The following is a 19,761-nucleotide window of genomic DNA, read 5'->3' on the forward strand; positions in this document are numbered from 1 at the left end:
CTGGGCCTGACCTATTGATCAGATCAGATTGTTGATTTGTCAGTCCCAATGTGCACTTGTGCCCTGACCATAGCAACTTGTTTGTTGACAACATGTTATTTTCTGAAACCAAGGAAATTTTCCTATTCAAAGAAGTTATTTTCTCAGCCCTGGGGACTTCATATGAATCTCAGTTGTTATGTATAATGGTGAGGGCAGTTATTTAACTTCTCTGTGCTTCGATTTCTTCTTATAAAACTGGATGAGTCCTCAATCCTAACTCAAAGATTGTGAACATAGTGAAGCGAGTGAACATATATAAAGAACAGCATCTGCAACACAAATAACAGCAGTCCTACTGCTATTGTAAATTATTATTAAATGTCAACCCTGCAAATCAAACATTTACAAATTAAAGTCAAACCTAGTAATCTTAATGAGACATTTCCAATTTATGCCAGTTGCTCAGGATTTATTGCTTACATAAATACACCATTTGTCCAACAGACAGTTCTCCCTAAAGAGTTTGCTTCAGTGAAACAACTGTATCAAAGTATCTAAGATTTAGGTTAACATTTCACAGGTTTTGATGAACTGGCTATTTGGCAAAGAGAGCTTTTGTTAATTTAGACATTTTATTAATTGACTTTTAGCAATACATCTTGTGCAATTTTACCTAGAACTCCTTTTGTGGTTCTAGCACTATATATATATATATACATATATATATGTATTATTATATATATATTATAATATATATGTATTATTATATAATATATATGTATTATATATATATATAATATTATATATATATTATTATATATATATTCACTTGTAAGGAAAGATAGGTTACTAAGATTGTCTTGACGTACAGCAAATGCAGACTTTGAATCTAGACATGTACATTGGTTGATTGCTAGAATCCATATTGTTTGCTAATGAAAATTTTTTGAGAAGACTTTTTTATTACATTATAATATTTGTGCTTATAATATTTATCAGGTCATTAAGCTTACAATCAAAACTTTTATTTTCCTTTTTGTCAGGTTTTATAATTATCTCTTTTATGAGGAATTTATGAAAAAATCCATTCTTTCATTATTCAATATTCCCTAACTATATCCTCCTGAAAAAGAGTATTTTCTCTTTAAAATATGCATGTGTGAGGGGAAAGGGGAAGAAGAGGGTAATCAGGGCAAATATGATCAAGGTTATTATACATAGATAGTATACATATATGCATAAATAAATATGTAAAATAGCATAATAAAAACCACTAAAAGTATTAAGAAGGAGGAGAGAGTAGGGAGAGATGTTATAGAAGGGGTGAATTTGATCAAAGTACATTATATGGATTTATGTAAATATTATAATGAAACCCCTTTGTATCATTAATTTATGCTATTAAAATTTTTTATATACTTGTAGATGGATACATTCTTCAAATATTCATAAATTTTGAAATTCCCTAATGGAGAAATTATTTCATTATTTTCTCTTTCAAGTATCCCTTAGTAGTATGTAACATATTTTGCTGTATCATATAAAAACTTGCTAACCTCTAATTGGCCATAGAGATAAAAATGGTTATTACTTGAATGTGTTATATTTATGGTGCTTGATAATGTTTTAAAACTATTTTCAGGATGAAAGTTCAATAGAAAGTGATGAATTTGACATGAGTGATTCAACACGGATGTCAGCTGTGAACTCTGATCTTAGCTCCAATCTTGAGGAAAGAATGCAAAGCCCCCAGACTCTTCATGGCCAGCAAGATGGTAAGCCTTTCAAAGTGAACAAACAAAACAACAAAAACCAGCAATAAATCAGACTCTATTACAATGATACCTACCTTTTAACTTTGTGTCCATTTTAAAAATTCATTTATATGGTGACTTTTTTCTGGGTACTCTTATTATCCGCTTTATTGTTTTTAGATTTAAATTCTTTGTTCAAAAGTAAACTGTTAGGCTGCTTTATGAAAAGATAATGGTTATAATACTCAAGCATACACATGGTTTGCTTCTTGAATTTAAAATGTGTTATGTCAATGTTGTTTGAGTTTCTGGGATAATGTTTTCTGACTTTGGTTTCTTGGGCTATCTCTCTTTTTTTTTTTCTTTGACTTAATGAAGAGCTTAAAGATGATTAAAACATTCATTTGGGTGTTTTTCTTTTACCTGAAAATCAAGTTGCAATTAAAAATCACTAGATATCAAGTGACAATTTTACCAGAGTAATTTTGCTGAGTAAGAAGATATTTTGCTATGATTTTGAGCTCTTTTATTCAGCTCAAAGGGAAGGAAAGAAAGATGGTGATCTTTTATTCCTGAATCTTTTGAAGATTCTTAGGTCATCACACTGCTTTTGATGGGAAGAAAGTAGAACGGGGGTAACACTTGAGGACCTGATGTTTTCAAAGATATTTGAAAACTCTCCTTGTAGTTTTTAGGTTTTGTAAGTATCAAATCATTTACTCAAGTCAATGTGCTTATTTGGTTCATTGCAGAAATAAATATCAGGGATTGTTTAAGTTTAGTATTTCTATAATTAACAAGTTCACATGAACCTTTTGACTGGTTAGTTTTTGTCCTTAATTAGGAGAAAAAAACCTGCCTTTCTGCTCTCTGACATTTATTGTTAAGAAGTGGCTGAAAAAGTTTGCTGTATTTCTAGTTGGTTTTTGAATTCTGTTTACATTAGAAAGTCTTATGGTATCTTTGATTTTAAGCATACAAAAAGTCCAAAAGTCTTTTTTATTCCCATTTTAGATGAGTCTAAAAGATGTAGACTTTTTTTGGCATGGGTTATGAGAAAGAAAGAACACATTGTTGATCAGTGGCTTTAGATCATATCTTACTTGCTACACAGTAGAACAGCTAATGCAGTAGAAAAGATGTACTTGGGAATATTATAGGAATGAAATTCTTTGGGTTTACATATAAATTATACATTTTTCTTTTAAGAACATGAATAGACATGTCTTAGGTTTTTAAATGGCACTTATATGGCACCAGAATCATAGAATAACTGAAATATCCATAGTAATGTGAATTACTGTACTCAATTACTCATTTATGTATTTTGCTTATTTATACCCTCATCATTTTAGTCTATAATTTTGGAGGCTATACATATTAGGAGGATGTAGAGTTGACAGTTGTTGATGTTTGGCTAGGGTGCAACTGATATGATTTTTAAAATCTCTATTGATTTAATAAAATGCAGTATAATAACTTCAAATGTTACTCTTGGGGAAACATTTTGCCATATGTTGATATATGTTTTGCAGGTAGGGAAATATCTAGTTATTTCTTCTCCATCCTAGGACTGGTCCTCCCCTTACATGTCAGATGTCTTTCCCTCACACTTTTCTTTGAGTTTTTCATGCAATTGTCTCTCTTCCTCCTGCATTTGAGGTTTTCTTTACACTTCTGGATTATTAAGATCAGCACACAAACATGATGTAATAGTGCTTGTACTGATCCTATTTCAATCTGTGCTGCTAAAGCAAAATACCTGAGACTGGGTAGTATACAGAGAACAGAATTTATTTCTCATAGTTCTAGAAAGTTAAAGTCTAAGATCTAGACCCTGGTGGGTTGTGTCTGGTAAGAGCCTGGTCTCCACTTCAGGATGGCACCTTTTTTCTGTATCTTCCAGAGAGGAGGACTGTTGTACCCTCACATAGGGGAGAGATGGAAAGGGTAAAAGAGAGGCAAACACTAATCCCATTCAAGACAGTGTAGACAAGAGGCCATGAATAGCCAAGGCAATACTCAGTCAAAAGAACAATGCAAGAGGTATCACAATACCTGACTTCAAACTATATTACAAAGCAATAACAATAAAAACAGCATGGTACTGGCACAAAAACAGACATGAAGACCAATGGAACAGAATAGAGGACCCAGATATGAAGCCACACAACTATAACCAACTTGTCTTTGACAAAGGAGCTAAAAATATACGATGGAGAAATAGCAGCCTCTTCAACAAAAACTGCTGGGAAAACTGGTTAGCAGTCTGCAAAAAACTGAAACTAGATCCATGTATATCACCCTAAACCAATATTAACTCAAAATGGATCAAGGATCTTAATATCATACCCCAAACTCTAAAGTAGATACAGGAAAGAGTAGGAAATACTCTGGAGTTAGTAGGTATAGGTAAGAAATTTCTCAATGAAACCCCAGCAGCACAGCAACTAAGAGATAGCATAAATAAATGGGACCTCATAAAGCTAAAAAGCTTCTGTTCATCAAAAGAAATGGTCTCTAAACTGAAGAGAACACCCACAGAGTGGGAGAAAATATTTGCCAACTATACATCAGACAAAGGACTGATAACCAGAATATATAGGGAACTTAAAAAACTAAATTCTCCCAAAATTAATGAACCAATAAAGAAATGGGCAAGTGAACTAAACAGAACTTTCTCAAAAGAAGAAATTCAAATGGCCAAAAAACACATGAAAAAATGCTCACCATCTCTAGCAATAAAGGAAATGCAAATTAAAACCATGCTAAGATTCCACCTCACCCCTGTTAGAATAGCCATCATCAGCAACACCACCACCAACAGGTGTTGGCGAGGATGTGGGGAAAAAGGAACCCTCTTACACTGTTGGTGGGAATGTAGACTAGTGCAACCAATCTGGAAAAAAATGTGGAGGCTACTTAAAAAGCTGGACATCGATCTACCATTTGATCCAGCAATACCACTCTTGGGGATATACCCAAAAGACTGTGACACAGGTTACTCCAGAGGCACCTGCACACCCATGTTTACTGTGGCACTATTCACAATAGCCAAGTTATGGAAACAGCCAAGATGCCCCACCACTGACGAATGGATTAAGAAAATGTGGTATCTATACACAATAGAATTTTATGCAGCCATAAAGAAGAACAAAATGTTATCATTCGCTGGTAAATGGATGGAATTGGGGAACATCATTCTGAGTGAGGTTAGCCTGGCCCAAAAGACCAAAAATCGTATGTTCTCCCTCATATGTGGACATTAGATCAAGGGCAAACACAACAATGGGATTGGACTATGAGCACGTGATAAAAGTGAGAGCACACAAGGAAGGGGTGAGGATAGGTAAGACACCTAAAAAATTAGCTAGCATTTGTTGCCCTTAACACAGAGAATCTAAAGCAGATACCTTAAAAGCAACTGAGGCCAATAGGAAAAGGGGAACAGGAACTAGAGAAAAGGTGAGATCAAAAAGAATTAACCTAGAAGGTAACACCCACGCACAGGAAATCAATGTGAGTCAACTCCCTGTATAGCTATCCTTATCTCAACTAGCAAAAACCCTTGTTCCTTCCTGTTATTGCTTATACTCTCTCTACAACAAAATTAGAAATAAGGGCAAAATAGTTTCTGCTGGGTATTGAGGGGGTGGGAGGGAGAGGGAGGGGGCGGAGTGGGTGGTAAGGGAGGGGGTGGGGACAGGGGGGAGAAATGAACCAAGCCTTGTATGCACATATGAATAAAAAAAAAAAGACAGTGTAGAGCCCTCATGACTCAATTACCTCCTAAAGGCCACACCTCTAAATAGTATTCATTGGGGATTAAGGTTCACCATGAATTTGGAGACAAAATCATTCAAACCGTAAGACATCCCATTGTGCTGCTTCATTCGTTGCCTCATTTATCTTCACCACACCCACACCACACATTATAGTGGAACTCATTGGAAGAGTTGTCTTGTCATTTCTAGGTAGGCTTTCTTCCTTGTCACTCCTCTTTACTTGCTCTCCCAGAAGGATCCTCAGAAGACTTCATGGGTCAATCCTTCATCCTCATTTCATTCAACACTGATTTTTAAAGAAACCATTCCCTTTGTTTATGAGTGTGCTTTCTTCCTAGGTCATCCCTATGAGCTGCTTTCCACATCCTAGTCTGTGGGTGATGGATGAAATATGTAATGCTCTGCTACATTAACTGCCTAGGTGACATTTAATCAGGTTGCTTTCCATACCACCTGTACCCAGATGAGTCCCAAATTTTCTTCTCCAAGCACTGACGGCTATAAAAGGATGCCAATCAAGAACTATCTCCCTCTCCCTATTTTCTAGTGGTTAACATTCCTTTGAGGACTTATGCTATATGAAACTATATTATTTTCTCACTTAGTAACTTTTTTTCTCTTTTGGAATACAAATATCATGTGAATTAATGGATCTCATGCATTTAATTTTCCTTTCATTTGCTCTACTTCGGATAGTTCTTCAATAATCCATTATTTAAATGATTAAAATATAAAATGATTAAAATATAACTTTCCATCATAATGCTGATTTGTAAAATATTTTTCTTCCTATTTTCTTTTCTCCTCCCTCCTGACATTCATGCTCTTCTAAGTAACCCATATTGATAATGTACTGTGTAATTCCTTATTACACAGTAATAAAGACTGGCCTCAAATGGTGGTCTTCTGGTTTCTTGTCATCATTGTTTTATAAAAATAGCATCATACTCTGTATCTTGTTTTCTCTATGCACACATATGCACACACTTACATACATATACATATGTGTGTGTGTTATTTGTTTATTTATTCATTATATGGGGAACTGAATCCAGGGCCTCATACTTGCTAGGCAGGCACTCTATCACTTGAGACACACTCACAGCACTTTTTGCTTTAGTTATTTTTTTTAAGTAAAGCGTTACATTTTTCCCATGGCTAAACTTGGACCACCTTCCACCTACATATACCTCCTGAATAGCTAGGATGACAAGCATACATCATCACACCTGGCTTATTGATTGAGATAGTGTCTTGCTCGCTAACTTTTTGCCTGGACTGGCCTCAAACAGAGATCCTCTGGTTTTTTGTCATCATTATTTTATAAAAATAGCATCATACTCTGTATCTTGTTTTATTCAATCCACAATACCCTTCTCTTAGAGCCAAGAGATGTATAAAATGTAAAAAGTCATGGTCCCTACCTTCATGTAATGCATAAGCTAAAGGAATAAAGTTGTTCATCCAACCAATAGGAGAAAATTCCTTCCTCTGTAAAAGTGAGAGTTTATAGTAGTGAAACTTTTAGTTTATGTGTACCTTTCTCAGAATAGTGGGGATTTTTGGTGTTAGACATAGATTGGCTTAGAATGTATCAACTTTTTCTTTGAATGGCATGCATTAATATTTGGAATTGTTCAGAAGGTGCAGACTTGTGATGTAACATGTCTAATTTGGGGTGAGCATCCTGTGACCCCAATCTACAGTAGTTTCTCAAATATGGCACTATTGATTCATAACTCTTTGTTGTGGGTGTGTGTCTGTGCATAATTGGATATTTTGCAGTTCCTGGCACCCAAATACTGCCTGATAGTAGCACCCCTTTCCCCCAATTGTAAAACGTACAATGTCTCCAGGTACTGCAAATATCCTGGTGGGATCCAGACTGCCCTACATGAAGAACAACTGCTGTAAGCAGGGAAAAAGAGCCTATGTAGTTAGAAGCCAGCAAGATAGAGATTGAAGAGAAAACTTCTAAGAAAAGTCTAAGAAGTGCTGCCCAATAAACTTTCTGCAATATTGGAAATGTTGTAATCTCACTATCTAATATGGTAGCCACTATCCTGTTGTAGTTATTGAGTGTTTCAAATATGGTTAGTGTGACTGATGAACTATTCTAATTTTAATATTAGATAATTTAATTAATGTTCATTTAAATTTAAATAGCCACATGTGACTTGTGGCTCCTGAATTAGACCAGTGTAGATTTTGACTGGGTAAATTTTCTCTGAGTTTATAACTCAGATGTATCCAAGGGTTTGGAGAAACTCCTATTTTAATAACTGACTGACTGAAACTGCAGTTTAATATATCTAAAATCTGAACAATACAAAATTTTAAGTGTTGAATTAAAGTGTTCTATTTTCTTTAACATTAAGTGATTAGTTTAAGATATTATTTAAAGAAATTGAAGTAGGAAAATGTGATTTAAAACAAATCATTACCAATACTTGTAACACAGGAAGCTATAAATAATGTTTTTAATTGAACACTATATAAAATGAAGAGTAAAAGAACCTTTTCTCAGTTTTTATTTCATTATGAAGTATTTGCAATCTATTAATCAAATACCAAAATAGATATATGCAAACTTTGTATGCTGGGGAAAGGAAGGAGAACAAAATCTTGCTGTAGGCTGGATCATTAAATAAAGGTCAAGAAGACACAAATCAGAATGAAGAATTTACAATGAGGAGAGTGTTTCAAGAGTAATGTGCGATATGGAGCTTCCTTTCTTCTTTTAAATTCATATTGCTTCCTTAACTCAATAAAAACATAAACATAAAGATATATAGAAACTCAAATCTTTGCCCTCATTTTTGGTTTGGAAAAACAATGTTAAAGTACTCAACTTTTTATAGACTTAAAAGAATGCCTTCATGTTAAAATGAAGATGTGGGAATCCTATTATGAAGGAAGCTTTGCTATGCAATGATGGTGGTTCATGGAATTCCAAAAAGCACTCCCAGATCTAACAGCCCAAAGCATCCGGTATTCAAGTATCCACTGATTTGCAAGTACCCTTGATCTGGTGCGCATTTAAAGGTATTAGAAGTAGAAATGTTGCCATTTAAGTTTCTGCCTTTAAACTTCAGAACTTAAAAATATGTGGGAGCATGAGCTAGCTCAAAACAGTATTCTTTTTTCTTATGTACTTTGTTATGAATGTGTGCCTTCTAAAACCAGATTACTTATTTATTTGTTGTCTGCAGTTACTCATTAAAGGGTATCTGGCAAAAGAAGTATCAGATTTAGAAGCAGACTTACAGTTTCAGTTTAGAATAAGCTTTTGACTTCATTTGATAGAGGCACAATTTTCTACAAACCAATTTAATTATTTTTCTGAGTTATTATTACATTGTAAGGGAGTATTTGTGCCTATTGAACTCAAAAAATTATTAATATCAATGAAGGATTTCTGTACTTTTCAATCATAACAAATTCTACCTTTTACTTTTTGCTTTAAGAAAGATAATGCAAAGCACAAAGGGACATTGAGGCATATTGTTAAATTCTGTTCTGTTCAGCTCAGGCAGCTTTAAAAGTAAGAGTTTAAAGCAGAAAAAGCGTTACGTATTTTGTTCTCTTTTAGGTGCATTTTCTGTGATTTGTGTTGGGACATCCCATATACAATGTATTGCTCTTGGGAGAGCATGGCCGATGCCCTTCATTGTGAGATGCCATTGGATCAATAAAGTATCCTAGAAGTTTTTTTTTTTTACATAGTATATTATTTTTTACAGCATTTGGTACATCTGAGAAATATGTCACTTGGTGATTGCACTATTGTGTGGACACCGTAGAGTGTGCTTACACAAACTAAGACAGTTATGGGGCCCCCATCACATATTTATTCCATCACTGAAGCATCATAGTGACTCGTGACTCTACTTCATTATTGAATCAATGACTTATTTATACTTATTTACAACATTTGTGTGCCAAGTAAATAGATGTGGTAATGCCTAGAAACAGCTAAAGAGAGAGAGGATGTGTGAATTGAGTTCTAGTAAGGAGCTAGTTCTTCAATGTTACTGCAATTTCTACCCGAAACAAACTTTTAAAAAATATATTTTAGGTAAATTTTTCATTTATGAATGTATGAGACAAGCATGGTGGCTCAAGTCTGTAACCTAACTTCTTTGCCTAGCAGACAGAGATCAAGAGAATTTCAGTTTGAGACCACATCCGGCAAAAAAGTTACTGAGACCCCATCTCAACAAATAAGTCAGGCATGATGATATTCATTAATGGTCCCAGCTATGTTAGAGGTAGGAGCATTATGGTCCGAGGCCATCCCTAGGCAAACAAGTGTAAGACCATATCTGAAAAATAACTAAAGCAAAAAAGGGCTGAGAACAAGTCGTGCAACACCTGCCTAGCCAGCACAAAGCTCTAAGCTCAAACCTCAGTACCATAAAAAAATAGAATTGGTTATGTTAGCTATTAGAAATGCATAGTTTATTTGCCAGAAATTTAAAATCTCTTCCTTTCCTCATAATGTTTGCATTATAAAAATTTTTTGATATGCTTCAATTAGTCAGGTTATTTTTGATAAACAAGAAGAAATTAAATTGGACTTTAGTGACTAAACCGCATACAAATATTAAGGTACATAATGTCTGTGTATATTTAATCTTACACATCATGCTTAATTACAATAAAATTTGAGATTTTAGATCTTTTTTCACTATTAAGAATGGATAATATTTTATCAGAAACATTGGATTAGTAAACTTTAATAATTAAGTTATTAGATTAAATAATATAAAGTGTGCTGGATATGGTGATGCACACTTGTTATCTAAGTGCTCAGGAGGTTGAAGCAGGAGGATGGAAAGTTTGAGGCCACTCTGAGCTACATCATGAGACTGTCTTAAAAATAAATAAGTAAAAATATAAATACATAAATTATAATTATATTCTAGATTAATTGGATAATAGGCTAATATTCTTCATTCCAATATTTGAATTGCTTATTTTTGAGTAAAATCACAATTTACTTATGAAAATGTTATGACTCTCCCTGTTAAAATGTTGGAAGATAGTCTCTAAAACTTAGAGAAGTTTCTTACTTTGAATACCTTTGGAAAAAATTGAATCCCACCGATGTCCACATAGTCCTTCAAGACCTAATTAGACTAGAATAAATCCCTTTGGGAATCTATAGTGAGCTTACTGCTTCTAGTGACACATAGATATTCTGTAGGGTAACATTAACCTAGAGGATTTTCCCCAAATAATAGAAATCCATTTAACATATTTGTCTATTAAATATGTTTTCATTTTCTATATTAAATATCTTCTTTGAGCTCTTTAGCTACCATATTGGGAATCCTTGCCTCCCACTACTACATAAATACTGTAGAATTCACTCAACATTGGAAGCATATTTAAGGGTAAGAAAAAAAAGAAGGCAAGTGTCCCATTCAGAGTTAAAATTCTAAAAGGTAATTTACTTGGATCCTTGGATATAATTGTGATAAGAAGAGTGGTGAGAGCTCCAATATTTCCTTATTCTTTCAACTAATGTGCATTGAATCCTAGAATAAGTTGTATAACAGAGATACAACAGAAATATAGTATATTGGGTAGAACCATATGAAGTCATATTTCATTGCTTTGGCCTAACAGTTGAAGCTCTAAAATGACTTAGTCTAAAAGATGAAGAATATGAAACCAAAATGGTTTTGAAGTTGGGGTGTACTTCTATGTCCAATAGAAATGATGCACACATGCATGCATTACTCATATCTTGACTTGTACATTGTAAAATGACCAGAGTCCTATGGAAGTATAGAAGGGAGTCACTTTGTAACAGAAGCATCTAGTTATGAGATAAATTAAGTGGGTAAAGAGATATGGTAGCAGGAGCCTCACTTTTTCTTTGATCCCAATTTAGATTATATGCTGAGTTGACAGCATATATCTCCTGCATTAGAAATTTATTTTAAAAAATAATACCAATTACAAAACCCACCTGATATGGATTGTGTGGGAGCCAATGTCCTAGACTATACTTTTGGAGATATTCTTCACAATTCTACCCAGCTGTTCTAGAGCATCAAAATGACAGCAGTCTAAACAGTAAAGTCATGAAGGTGTGGTTCATGTTCAAATGCTGTCTTGGCCAGCGCTTTCCAGGTAACTCCCAGTGAACATTAATAGGCACCTTTGTGCAGGTTTCAGCTAGTTATTTCCTTAGCTATGACAATTGCTATGGAGTGCAGCTCTTCAATAACTTGAAAATGTCCCTGTAATGGTCTAAGAAATTTTCAGTCTGCTTTCAAACATCACTGTGAACATTGAACAAACTGGATATAATGTGAGAACACAAACACATATAAACATCATGCAATGTTTTCTTACTGCTCAGTGTTTATATGCAATCCTTTCTTATTGCTTAGTGTAAATGTGAGTAAAATTAGTACAAATAGACTCCTGACTAAAATTGCATGTAATTTGGCTAAGTAAGATAGCTTCATGTAATTATTAAAGCATACAAACCAACAGTAAAAGCAACCACTAGTCACCGTTTCATTCAGCTGGAAAATCTAATAAAACACGTTTTTAATAAAAAATGTTGTAAAACAGTATACTTAATAGGAAATTAAATTTAGTGGTTAATTTCTTATGATGGTGAGTTTTAATTAGAAAAGCTATTAAAGTGGTTTTTAGGCTGAACACCAAATTCCCTGGTGAGTTACGGTGTGTTCTATAAATCATTTTCTTTGTTCTGCAAGGTTGTTTTCCTGTAATTGTTTGGAATTGCTTAGGGAATTTTGCATAGAGCAAATTTTGTTTAAAGAGTGGATTTCTTTTTTACGCATATATAGTAAAATATTTAACTTCAAAGTTGTCTGCTTGTAAAAGTGTTTTGTTTTCAATTTTTTAACTTAAAAACACACTTCCAGATTTAAAATACCTGAAAATGACACAAAAAGTACTATTTTTAATTCAACGTGTTCTAATGTTTTCATAAATATATTAAAATCATATAACATTGAATTTTTTAAACTAATTATCAAACTGCATATAAACTGATGAAGCTTTTAGAATGCTATCTCTGAGGCAATTGCTCTATAAATAATTATATCATATTTTGCAGAAATATAAATGACCTTTATAAGTACTATAAAGAAAATTATAAGGAATGTTAGTACCAACTGGAGGAAATTTTGATTGTTAAATCCTTTTTGTAATATTATTATTTGTGTACTTGTGTGTGTATGTGTAAGTAATTAATCATTTGAAATTACTTTTAAGCAGTAATGCTCTGTTTCCAAAAGCAGAAGAAAGAGAATTGGCTTGCATCTAAAGCATAAGTATAGCAAGTAAAGATGCTTAGTTATGTGTATATTTTAAAATGCATTTGTAGGCAATATTATTTTCTTTTTATATTTAGAATCATTTATTTGGAAATTTGCTCTATTTTCCTCAAGTTAAAAGTCTGCCTTTTGGCCTTTTACTCTTACTACATAAGTGGTTTTTTGTATAAATTAGCACTTATTTGGAGAGTTGACTTCCTCATTTTAGTCTGAATCTTGTTATACCTCAGAGACCAGTTCCATCATAGTGAGTGCCCACTGGTGCTAGGTCCTGGTCCCTGGAAAATTAGGGGAAATTGGCTTAGTTCCAGTCTTGGATCTGTTCAGATCAGAGAAGGATGTCAGATTGATTTGGAATTTTACCTCTAGGTTAGTTCTTTTCTTTGTTGTATTGATTTTTTTAAAAAAAATATTATGTTATTGTTGTGTTGGGGGTACATTGTGATATTTACAAAAGTGATTAAAATATATCTTAGTCAAATTCACCCCCTCCATTGTTCTTCCTTATCACCCCTTCTTGGAATAGTTTCAACATGTCTCATATTTCCACCATATTCACCCTCCTTCACCCCTTCCCTATATCCTGCCCTATCCACTAGTACCAACCCTCAAACAGGACTTGTTTTACCTTCCTGTCCTTTGTTTTTGAAAAAAAAGACATTTTTGTTTGTATTTTTATTTATTTTTGTAATTTTTTTATTGTTTGTCTTTTGTTTTTTTCTGGGGGGAGTGCAGTAGTGGGGTTTGAATTCAGGGCTTTATGCTTGCTAGGCAATTGTTCTGCCACTTAAACTATGCCCCCAGATCTTTTCATTCCAGTCATTTTTCTGTTAGAGTCTTGCTTTTGCCAGCGTAGCCATGGATCATGACCATTCCACTCTACCTCCCAAGTATCTGGTATTACAGATGTGAGACCCTGTACCCAGCTTATTTCGATGTACTGCTCTTGAGCTGTGTTTATGTTTATGACAGTGCTTGCTAGTCTATGAGTAATTACATAGATCCAATGTTCAGTGTTTCAGTACCTGCAGGAGGTGACAAAATTCTGTTAAAACTAAGTAGCAAATACAAGATGCTCCATTCCTTGAGTTGTGTTTGTTAATGTGCAAACACAGTTTTCATACATTTATTCAAATACATGTTGAACCTATAATTTATGCACCCGTTCTTATTGTAGAACACAGTGAAATGGATTTTGCCCATATGAAAATTTTGGGCAAGTGTCTTTTTCTGATTTTGTTTGTTAGTTTATTTTTTGTTGCTATCTCAGCTCTCCTTTGTAAACTCTCAAAGAAAATCAACGTATACTGTGTTTCTTTACAATTTTCTTTTGCTAGTTTGGTTCATCTAGATATTATCTTTTATAAAAGAGCTTTAATCTTTAGGCAATTCAACAAGTCAATAATTTTAGTGTTGAATAGGTCTTCGAAGTTGGTTTTGCATGACAGCTGTGCAAATTGATAAATCAACAACAACATGGAGTTAAGTTGACCATAAAATTCTTTATCTACTTGGTTTATAGGGATCATAGTTAGATTATAGGTTGATAAAAAGGCAAGAACAGCTGGAGGATATTGAAGAAAGGGGTTGAAATTGTGTTTCATTATATGATAAATTTGTATTATAATTGCTTATCTGTCTCACTTTTCTGCTTGACTGGGAGTGTCTTGGGGGCAAGAAACAAAATATAACATATGAATCTTTGCTCAGTCCCGTTGGAGCCAAGTATATTTGATAAATAGTAGAATATAAATGTTTTCTGAACTAAAATTATGTTTTGTAATTTTATCTCCTGCTTATGTCTGTAATAAAAGTGCACTCAACTATCAGATTCAGTCTTTCTTGCCAAAGATTAGATAGACATTTGAGTTTCCTCATACCTATGTAGTCTCCCTTGTCTACCTCCCAAATATACTCAAAAGCAATGAAATAATAACACAGCTTTGAAAATGTAAAATGAGCTCATGAAGAAGGCAGAATTGAGAAACTCTCAATTGTAAATTTTGAGACCTAGCTTCACAGGCTGATTTAAGAACTATTTGTTTCTTTGGGCAACCATTTCTATATTTATAAATGGGAAACTTAAACAATCTCTTTCTAAATTTTATTCTACCTCTAGAACACTCTGCCTGCTCACCCTTGTCTATGTTTTCTCTTGTCTCATTTGTTGTTTATTTCGAAGTGAATTCAGTGCTTCCTCAGACTAGAGAAGTGGATTAGAGAATGATGGAGACCCTTCATCCTTCTCTCAGCTGGCTCTCCCACCTTTATCTTTTTCTTTTATTGTTGTGCTGGGTGGGAGTATATTGTAGCATTTGGAAAGTTTCTTACAATGTATAAAATATATCATACAGGTACTGAATACTAGTTGATTTCCTTTACAGTAGCATTATTATATGTTTGGCAATCTGAAATATCTGTATACATTTCTAAATTTTTTGGTCAAATGTATTCAATCAACCTATCTTTTAATATGGGATTTATTTTACTAACATATCATTGTTGCTTTGCTATACCTATATCTTGGAGAACATATCTTAGCATCGTACAGAATTAAAAGTGGAACCCATCACTGCTTACCTCAGCTTTTTTTTAAATCTGTGATTAAGCAATCAAGGGAAATCATGTTAGCATTTTAAGTACCGTGGAGTTAGTTCACTGAATGCTTATGTGGGTGTTCTAAACTGGTCTTTGTGAGAGCCTGCTTACTCTTCTAATCCAAGGTAACAACATCCACAACTTAACTAGAATTCTAGGTGCACAATTCTTTTAGAGTCAGTGAAAATTATCTAAATTCTTATTTGATTTATCCTTTCTAAAATCAAATTTTTCTAAAGATATTTATAACAAAAGGTGAGAATAGATGATAACTAAAATTTTTTGATTGTTTGTTAAATGCCAAGCACTGTTTGAAGAATTAACTTTGTAAAATTTTACAACAATACTGTAAAATAGGTATTGTTATTATTTTCCTGCTACAGAAGAGGAAATTACGGCTCTGATCACCACAGCTGCTTAGTGGTAGAAACAGGATTGGAGCACAGCCATTTTGTTCTAGATTCCAAGGCTTCAAACATGAGTTTTTAATCAGCCACATGCTCACCTCTGTAGCCATGGCATTTGTTATATTCTATAGTCTGTGCTTGCTTATATCTTGCCACACAGGCTCAATCATCCCATTATGGTTTTATTATCGGAACAGAGAATTAATGTTCTGGTTAATGTTTTCATGTAGACTGTACTTTTTAATCTGTCTATAATAACTTCTTATATATGTTTTTCCACAGTTTCCTCTTTTAGTGTGTGTGTCCTCATTGTTTCGACATCGTATACTGACCATGCAAATATTATTTCTAGCTGTTGAAATCTATTGGTTCTCTCTATTCTTCCAAGAAAGGAGTAGCAAATTTAAATTGGGTATATTTCAATATTATCACTTACCAATAATTGCCTTGTGTTTAAAGTTTCTATTTCCTTTTATCTATTAAATTTGTAATTGACTTTTGACAATTTCTTTCACTCTCCCCTATTGTCCTATGAAAAGGACAATAAAAAATTGTGACTGGGTTCCTTGCTCTATTCATCATTTTGAATCTTTTCATTTCATTCTACTCTATTTTAAATAATGAGATCAAACCTTGGTAGAAGGTAGAGGAAAAACAATTTCTTTCATGATCATAAATCCAGTCATTTTAGCAATGATGTCCCTCATCATATAAGCTTTTTATTTTATAGCATTTTGACTTTGTATAAAATATGTACTTTTTTGATGAAGAGTACCATTTTCTATGTAAAACATCAAATAAATAGGCTAATTGAATATCAATGATATGTCACATGCACATCTTTAAATGATATAACTTTATATTCCAGTGGCCATTTTAATCTAATAAACATATCTTTAAAAGAATGTTAATGTGTATGGACAGTAGAATTATCCATAATGTAGTTATGTAGATTTATAATAGAAATATCTAGTCCTACCAAATATGAGCAAACTATAAAAATAAAACATCAAATAAACACCAAAGATGACTTATACTTGAAACTGCATTTGTGAAAACAACAAGACCAATAAATTTCATGAAGTGTTTATGAGAAATTATGGTTTTGAGAATTTTTCTTTGGTGAACGTAGGGGTTAATAATAGACTCAGTTACCACTTTAGATGTATTTTTTGTCTATTGACGGTAAATACTTCATACAAGGTTTTATAGGGTTTGTCAGCCAGCTAATCTTTAAATAGCTAGCTTCTGCATTTACACCTATAGATAAAGGACCAATTCTTATTTTCTTAAAAAATGAAGCTAAAAATGTTATTGCACATATGAAGATTTTATAGGCTAGATATTTTGAATTTTTGCTGCCTTACTAAAAATAATGCTTTGCCCTATTAAGCAAGTGCTTATTATGACTTATTTGTAAAACAGATGCCAAACTGTCATTAAAAAAATTATGGATGAAGATGTGGTATTCTGAACAGAGCAGAGGACCAGGGTTCACAGGACCAAAGTTTAGATCTCTGTTTGGTGACATTGGTACATGCTGTTTTCCATAGCATAGTTGAAGAGCCTTCCATTTCCAGTTAGGTGTAATATTTACTTTCTTAGCACACAGAGTCTATGATAAGAACTAATAAGATAAAACACTCATTTACAACAAATGTTGCTAACCACCTACTATTTGCCAGAGCTACGTGAGGTTCTAGTGATTCAGAAGTGTACAAAACAGAAAAGGGGCCCCCACTGTTAGAGTTGATGGGTAGTCTGTTTGAGAGGCATTAGATAACCACAAGACTAAATAATAATGCAACCACTATGAAGGAAAGGAGCCTCTCAGAGAAAGTGACAGGGATCCAGAGGATGAGTGACAGTTCACAGGTGACAAAAGGCACTGAGTATATTGTAGGCAGAGGCAACAACATGTCCCAAGGCCTTGGGCCTCATAAACTGTTAATGAAGCAGTGTTTTGATATTAAACTATATGTGCTTTTTTCCCTATTTCTTTCAGTTCTATTGACCACATCGTCAAGCAAAATCCAGGGCTTTCCAAGTGAACTGGCCTCAAGCTAAGCTTGGCGTAGAAAAAAGAATTATTTGCTTGGTTTTGAGGGCTTAAGTATCTATTTTTTAAATTACAGCATAGATATATACCTTTAAAATCATGTCTTTCACTTAGAAGATCCAGACATTGAATGGAGTTCTGAAAACTTAGCTTTAAATAGGAGTAAAAGTCTAGAATTCTGAATGTATAAATTATAGAAAGGACAAAAATGCATAATTATGTAAGAACTTATTTTCCCTTTACAAAGGAAGTTAATAGTTTAATCAAAGTAGGAGAAAGCAATTTGGAGAGATGAGATTGGAAAGCCCTAGTGGCTATGGCCAGGGTGGGAGGGTAGTTGGAATATAGTAGATACAATATCCATACAAGTGTATGTCTCAGTACCCTACGTATGGTCAGGAGGACTGGAGGCCTCATAGGGGTATCTTTTGTCCAAAATAGTATCTGAGGAATTCAGTACTGAGATCATGAGGTACTTAGGAATGTAGACTAAAGGAAAGTCATATATATATATATATATATATATATATATATATATATATATATTAGCATGAGGTAGAGCTAAGCAGCTAAGAGGTCTGATGAACTGGCAGAATCTCTGTGGTTGGAGTGAATCTACCAAGTAGAAACTGACAAAGTCAAGGACCATCATTAACACATTCAGCAAGGGCAAACATCTAATGATGTCTTCCTTGAGGATAGTGAGAACAGAATGAACTAGTCTCCTTTTCCTGCCTATCAACACTTTTCAGGCTTCACAAAGCATTGTGTCATTCAGTGTCCTATAAAGAAGAGGGAGGGGCAGGCAGTGGTGGTTGTTAGAATCCTGATGAAAGAGACTGAGTCTTAGTTGCAAAACACTGAACTACCTTCATATGGTAAGCTATTACTTCTGATCCAGAAGTAATAGTTTCTTTTTATTTAAAAAGAAAAATGCCTCTTTATACTCAAGTTGCTGTGCATTTATAACAGTCCTACGTGGAATGCCAATGTTAGTAGTAACTATGACTAAGTTTGGAGTAGAGGTCAGAAATGATATCTCTCAAGCTTCAGAGCTATCTTAAATTGATCATCTTCATCAATTCCCTTCCCTTTTTAATACCTTTTGGATACCTTGAATACTATATTATGTAAATATATAACTGCAGAGTTTCCAATCCCTCTCTAGATAACATGTTTTAAAACTGTTTTCTATGCATTTTGTTCTCATGAGTAATTGCTCATACTTGCTTTTCATATTGATTGTCATTATACATTCATCCTTTACCTAACATCAGAGGTGCATTGATTGTGAGAAATGCATCCTTGTGTGAGCCTCATGGACTGTACCTACATGAATTAAGATGGTTAGTGTCACTTGACAATGTAAACATGTGGGACCACCGCTGTGTATAGTAGTCTATCATTGCCTGAAATGTGTGTGTATACAATCTTAAACATGATTTATTAAATGTTTTATCTTTTCCTACACTTCTCTTTTAAAATGAGTTTATTATATGTAGCAAAGAAACAAATGTTTTTATTAATTTTTGGGAGATAGTGAATCTGTTGAATGACATCATTGAGGATATGTGTCATTGTACCATGAGTGTCATTCTAATGTCTGTGACATCTAATGTCACCTGAAGAGTGATAGTGCTGGAGGATATCCTTTACATTTTGACAGTTGTCTTTGTTTGAACAGAAGCCATTCTCAACAAGAGCAACTTTAAATTTAAAAGAGGAAAATTAACTTTACCTGAGACATTTTGTTTTTAATTAGAGTTCAATTAATATCTACTCATGAATTTCTGTGACCTGATCAATGTTGATAAGGTTGTGACCACTATTCTCCCAAATCAATGTGTA

At 33.6% G+C, this 19,761-nt stretch overlaps 1 protein-coding gene across 7 annotated transcripts in view; it reads left to right on the forward strand.

The window, feature by feature from the left end:
* The window catches only part of Nol4 (nucleolar protein 4), a 319,732-nt gene that overhangs the window by 108,589 nt on the left and 191,382 nt on the right, over positions 1–19,761 (forward strand). For all 7 annotated transcript variants that reach the window (XM_074070050.1, XM_074070041.1, XM_074070042.1 and 4 more), the window contains one exon: positions 1,625–1,757. In XM_074070050.1, the coding sequence (XP_073926151.1) occupies positions 1,625–1,757 (133 nt within the window). The remainder of the gene's footprint in view (positions 1–1,624; positions 1,758–19,761) is intronic.

This window comes from Castor canadensis, chromosome 4 (assembly GCF_047511655.1).
Source record: "Castor canadensis chromosome 4, mCasCan1.hap1v2, whole genome shotgun sequence".
In the NCBI taxonomy this organism is placed as follows: domain Eukaryota; kingdom Metazoa; phylum Chordata; class Mammalia; order Rodentia; family Castoridae; genus Castor; species Castor canadensis.